The 6,746-nt window shown below is 33.3% G+C and overlaps 1 protein-coding gene across 1 annotated transcript; it reads left to right on the top strand.

Annotated features, from left to right (window-relative positions):
- The first annotated feature begins 2,218 nt into the window (after nt 1–2,218).
- Nucleotides 2,219–4,912, top strand: LOC125206207 (UDP-glycosyltransferase 86A1-like). Its single transcript, XM_048105493.2, has 2 exons — nt 2,219–2,738; nt 3,806–4,912. The coding sequence occupies exons 1-2, from the start codon at nt 2,222–2,224 to the stop codon at nt 4,720–4,722; spliced, it is 1,434 nt and encodes a 477-aa protein (XP_047961450.2). The 5' UTR covers nt 2,219–2,221; the 3' UTR covers nt 4,723–4,912.
- The last annotated feature ends 1,834 nt before the right edge of the window (nt 4,913–6,746 follow it).

Genomic DNA, 6,746 nt, shown 5'->3' with positions numbered 1-6,746 from the left:
TTACACGAAATGAATCGATAGTAAGATTCATTAAATTCAGTTTCCCTTTATGTGTAAATTAGTAAGACACATTAAATTCAACTTTCCTTTCTATTCTTTCATCCCAATTTAAATGATATATTTATTTTTTGATATGTCATTCTAAATAACATTATTTTAAAATATAAAAACATTATTTTTGACTTTTTTCTTGCCTCTATTTATTATCTCTACTTTACTCACAAAATAACACTATATAAAATTTATTAGTAAAGTGAAAATGCTTCATTTATAGTAGGATGGAGAGAATTAATTAAAATATTTATGAAGTAAATGGCCCAATCACATGTTTGTTGGGTATCATGAACTGGAAATTGTGTTTGAAATTAAAATTTTATAAAATTGAATTAGAAATCCTATAATTATTGGTTTAAAATTATATTTTCATTTCAAATCATATATTTTAAGAAATATATGATTTTATAAATAAAAGTGGAAGAAAAAGTTAGTGAAATGTAGATTTTATTTTGTATATATTAATTTTATAATAAAATGTGAGTTGAAATGAATTAGTGGAATGTAAGATCCACCTGACAAAAATAGTAAGAATGAAATGGACCTTCTATTGAGGACTGGACGAAAATGATAAAATGAGACTTATAATGAGGGCGAGAGGGAGTTCCACTAATTCATTATACTCACATTTCATTTAAAACTAATATAAACAAGTGAGACCCCTATTCCACTAACTTTTTTCCACCCTCTTTTCTTAACATTTCTTAAAACCCGTGCCGCCCATGAATGGGACTCCTAATGGCGGACGGAGGGAGTATAATACTTAACATACAGCTTCATTAAAATTTTATTAAATAAAAAAAAATAGTATTCCTTTCGTACATCTGTAGTTGAGTCGTATTGCTTTTCGAATTGTCCCACTGTAGCTGAATCATTTCCTCCTTAGCACAAAAAGCAACACCGTTATTCTCTTTTACTTTACTCTCTCTTACTTTATTCCATCTTCAACTTTCTACCTTTTTTCCTACTTTATTTTTCCTTTACTTGACTCACATGAACATTTTTTCTTAATTTTCATGTCGAAAAAAAATGCTTCTAGTACAAAAGGACGGAGGAAGTAGTAGTCATTCTTCTTACTATAAACTTCTAATTTTTTTTTATTAGGCAAGAAATGTAAAATATGGGATTTTTCTTGTATGAGTGTATCTTCCTGATTTTATACTCCCTCCGTCCCTTATAATTTATCGCCATTTAACTCGGCACAGGTTTTAAAAAATGTAATAGAAAGTGGGTTGAAAAGGGAAGTGGCAAGTGGCTCCTACTTTCATATATTAGTTTTATAATAAAATGTGAGTGAGAAAGAATAATAGCACTCCCTTTGTCCTTGAAAATTTATCACCTCTTTGCTTATCCGTCCGTACCTAAAAATTTGTCACCTTTCACTTTTACTATTTTGGCAGTGGATCTCATATTCTACTAACTCATTCTTACTCACATTTTATTATATAGCTAATACTCCCTCCATCCCCAAAGAATATGCACTTTAGGTTCGGCACAAGTTTTAATGCAAAATTGGTAAAGGAAGAGAAATGTAGAGAGAAAAAGTAATTAAAGTATTGTTAATGAGGAATAGGCCCCACCTTATTAGAGAGAAAAGAGTATCTAAAATTGCAAAATGCATATTCTTGCTGGACGGACTAAAAAGGAAAAAGTGCATATTCTTGTGAGACAAAGGGAGTATATAAAAGTATGACCCATATGCCACTAACTTTTTCAACCCACTTTTTATTATACTCCCTCCGTCCCAGATAATTCGTCCCAATTTTCCATTTTGGGCCGTCCCACATAATTTGTCTCATTTCACTTTTACCATTTTTGGTAGTGGACCCTATATTCCACTAACTCATTCTTACTCACATTTTATTATAAAACTAATATATAAAGATAGGACCCACATTCCACTAACTTTTTCAACTCACTTTTCAATACAATTCTTAAAACCCGTGCATGGTCAAAGTGACCCGAATTATCTGGGACGGAGGGAGTATTTCTTAAAACTCATGTCGGTTGCCAAATTTTTTGAGACGGAGAGAGCATAAATGCGTACTAATAATGGAAAAAAGTCAATAGATACCCAACACTGGTAGACAAAAGTCTTTAAATAGAGGAGTAAAGGTGGAAGAAAGCATACACACATCCAAACCCAAGAGCAAAGAAAAAGAGAAGAATGGAAATGGGAAAGGCAAAGGCGCACGCCATAATGATATCCGTCCCACACCAAGGCCACATCAACCCATTCATCTGCCTTGCTCTCAAGCTCGCTTCCAAGGGCATTACCGTCACTTTTGTCCATCTCGAATCCGTCCATCACAAGCTCCTCTCCAAACTCGGCCCCCAAGCCGACCCCTTCTCCCAGGCAAGGCGGTCTGGCCTTGACATCCGCTACACCACCATCAGCGACGGCCTCCCTCTCGAGTTTGACCGCGATCTCCATCTCGAGGTGCACTGGGGGGCTATCATGCGCGATTTTCCCGCCCTCGTCGATGACTTTGTGGGGGAAATGATACGTTCAGATCCCGATTTCGACTATTTCTTGATGACCGACACGAATTATACGTGGCCGCCCGCCGTTGCTCGCAAGTACAACCTCGTTAATGTTTCCTTTTGGACACAGACGACGATGACATTTGCCATTCTCTACCATTGGCATCTTCTCAAGCAAAATGGCCATTTTCCATGCAAAGGTGTTTTTTATGCCCCTCACTTTTTCTTTACTAACTATTGCCAAGGATTGTGCATGTGTGTTATAGACTTATATTTGAATCATATACATGCTGCTAAATGATTGGTTCAAATAATTCATACTCACCCAATCCTCATTAACTGCAATCCTCATTAACTGTTTCATTGGTGGTGTTCAGTTTCCAAGATAAAATAATACAAAGATACAATCTAGGATTGAGTTGTGAGATTATTTAGCTATGACTAATTATCCCATGATTATTCATCTAGGATTGAGTTGTGAGGTAGAATCTAATGAAAACACACTACAAATTTAATCTCGAATACAATCTTGCAAACCGAACACCCCCATAGTTTATCCGTGCAGGTTTAAAGAATTAATAAAGTTTGTTAAGAACTTTTAATGAAATATGAGGTATATTTGCTAAAAATAGAAGAGTAAAATTAGATAATTAATAGGGATAAGAAGAAGTTGACAAGATGGAATAATTAATAGGACTAGAGAGAGCATGTAATTATAAAAATAGATTTAGTTCTCTTATAATTTTGTAAGATGCATAAGAAATGAGAATTGATTTTCATAATCATCAACAAGAGTTAGAAAACATAGTTAGAACACTAAATTTATACACCCTCTTAAGATTGCATATTTTTACACCGGCGAGTCTGCAATTTATTTAGAAAAAAATTTAAACAACTACATATGCATTTGTTCATATATTCACTGATATGATTTTTATTTTACAACTGTTTTTAGAATATATCCAATAAAACATTAAATGCACACCTATTATTAGCTTTGCTCGGTGCTGGTAATTCCAATTTAACCTATCTCCAACTTATAATTTTTGGTGCTATCTCCAAATAGGAGTAATAATTTTTGTTGCTATCTCAGAATAGGAGTAATAATTTTTGTTGCTATCTCAAAATAGGAGTAATATTTTTTGGTGTTATCTCAAGTAAAATGAAAACACTTGTTAGGCGCTACAAAACTTGTAACTGATAATTAGAGTTGTACCTGAAGAATTCACATATGAACACAAATAATATAATTTTTGTTGAGGTGCAGATGACATGGAGGAAGAAATCGACTATATTCCAGGGGTGGAGCCAATAAAGGCAAAAGATTTGATGTCATACTTGAAGGAATCCGGACTGGTAAGCATTGTGACAGATGCTATGGCCGCTGCATTGGACGCCGTGAAATCTGCGGATCTGATTCTCCACAACACCATGCCTGAGCTCGAACCAGAAACCCTATCAGCTCTCAACGAACACCAGCCCAATTACGCCGTCGGTCCCCTCAACTTCTCCAAGAGTCTCCACTCCTACACCATCAGCAATAGCTTAAGGTCTGAAGCCGACTGCACCGACTGGCTCCAGTCCAAGCCGCCCAATTCGGTTCTCTACGTCTCCTTTGGAAGCTTCGTCCACTCCACCAAGCAAGTCATTGAAGAGTTGGCTCATGGCCTTCTCCTCAGCGGCGTGGACTTTGTTTGGGTGATCAGGCCTGGTATGCTCAGCTGCGACAACGCTGATGTTCTGCCGGAGGGGTTTGGAGATTTGATTGAGGGGAAAGGGTTGATTGTTCCTTGGTGCAATCAAATGAGTGTTCTCTCTAACCCTGCAGTTGGCGGATTTCTGTCGCACTGTGGATGGAATTCGACTCTCGAGAGCATGTGGCGTGGTGTGCCTATGATCTGTTACCCCATAGCATATGATCAGACTACCAATAGGAAACTGGTGATTGAGAAATGGAAGTTTGGAGTGAATCTTTGCGATGGAGAATCTCTTGACAGGGTGGAAATTGCAGAGAAAATTAAAGGTTTTATGAGTGGGGTTTATTTGGAAAGTCTGAGGCAAGAGGCGAGTAAACTCAAAGTGGCGATGGAGAAGGCACTCGAAATTGATGGGTCGTCGGATAGGACTTTTGATCAATTTCTGGAGAATTTGAAGGCCAAGATGGATGCCAAGACCAAATTTTGATTGCTAGGGTGATTTCAAATTTAAATGACAGCATCATATTCTCTATTATAGAGATATAGTATCATATGGTCAATCAAATATCTTCAACTAAATGTATTGTTCTCCTCTAAAGCTTTAATTAAATTGCAGTTGTTTTTATCTATTGTGGCTTAGTGAATTTTTCGGAATAATAGATTTATGAATTTTTATCTACTTTATCTTCTTTTTTCTTATTATTTGTCTAACAATATTAACGAATTGACCAAATTATCCCCTAATATTTCATCACAATTTTAATATTTTTTACTCCAATTCTATTTTCGCTAAATTTCCAATTCACTGCCTCCTCCCAATTCTAAATCACATACATGAAATATTCCATCCGTCCCCCAAATTTTGACACAATTTGATCCAGCATGAGTTTTAAGAAATATAATGGAATGTGAGTTGAAAAAGTTGTTGGGATGTGGGTCCTACTTTTAAAGTATTAGTTTAATAATAAAATGTGAGCATGAATGAGTTAGTGGAATATGCAGTGGCGGACGCAGGAATAAAATTTGGCAGGGGCTTCACTAAAAATTTTAATACTCATTTTCGTCCATGAAGATAGTCTCATTTTGTCATTTTTGGATATCCGCTAATCCTATTTCTAAAACTAGAAAGTTTCTTCTTATATTTTTATCTACTTTTCTTTCTATCTTTTTTACTTTACCTACTTTTTCTCTTATTCTCTTAATTTATTAATTTCTCACTAAAACTCGCGCTGTCCACAAACGAGACTATTGTTTTGTGTTGTCATCTCTTATACCTTACTTTCTTCATCTATCTTACTTTATTCCCTCTCTTATTTTATTTTCGCCACTTTAACCTTTAACACATCAATTTCTTAAATCACGTGCCCAACAAAATACCACAACCACTTTGAGACGAATGGAGTAAAAATTATAAAAAAGAATGAACTTCAAAAATGGTCCCTGGATTATGGGTTTATCTCGAAAATAGTCCCTGGACTTTTAAAATATCACCAGTAGTCCCTGGACTAAGGGTTAATATAAAAAACGGTCCTTTTGCACTGTTTTGAGATGAAAATGCCCTTTTGAGGGGTTTGGGCAATTTGGTCTTTTTACACTTTTAACATTTTAAATATGATATTATTTCAGTTATGTACTAAATCTGATATTATTTCAAAATTATCATTCTTCTTTCCTTTTGTCATCCTTCACTTTGTTTCTTTATTTCAATATTAGATTTAATTTTACAAAATTAAATTTTAAATTTTAGTTTTTAAATATCAATAATTTTTTTAATTATAAAAATTAATAAATAACAAAAATTAATAGTCATAATCAATATTTGATAGTGCCTAATATTTAATCAATAAAATATGACAATGCCTTAGTTTTAATTAATATTTAATAGCTTTAATCATAAATAGATCATATAACACGATTTATTCTAAAATAAATATGCACCTAATGTAAGACTAATATAATTTTCGTTTATTAATTTGAAAACAATCAAAATGACTAGAAAGTTTCAAAATACTCTTATATAAAAATTTTAGTCAACTCCATAATGTTCAATCACAAGCAATTATTACAATCGAACGAAGACAAAATAGAATAGCTTTTATTTTTCCATTATGATTAATATTATTTTTTCTATACTTCTTCAATTCAACCGAATATTATATTAAATAACAAAAATTAATAGTTTTAATCAATATTTATAGTGTCTATGAATTAATAGTTTTAATTAAAATTTTTTTATTGATATTTAAAAATTAAAATTAAAAATTTAATTTTATAAATTAAATCTAATATTGAAATAAAGAAACAAAGTGAAGGATGACAAAAGGGAAGAAGAATGATAATTTTGAAATAATATCAGATTTAGTACAAAACTGAAATAATATCAGATTTAAAATTTTAAAAGTGTAAAAAGACCAAATTGCTCAAATCCCCCAAAACCCCTCAAATGGGCATTTTCGTCTCGAAACAGTGCAAAATGACCATTTTTGATATTAACCCTTAGTCCAGGGACTA

Source organism: Salvia hispanica, chromosome 6, assembly GCF_029641045.1.
Source record: "Salvia hispanica isolate PSC_SH4W2 chromosome 6, Shi_PSC_v1, whole genome shotgun sequence".
NCBI classification, from domain to species: domain Eukaryota; kingdom Viridiplantae; phylum Streptophyta; class Magnoliopsida; order Lamiales; family Lamiaceae; genus Salvia; species Salvia hispanica.
The sequence above is the reverse complement of the archived record's forward strand: the minus strand, read 5'-3'. Positions and strand labels throughout refer to the sequence as shown.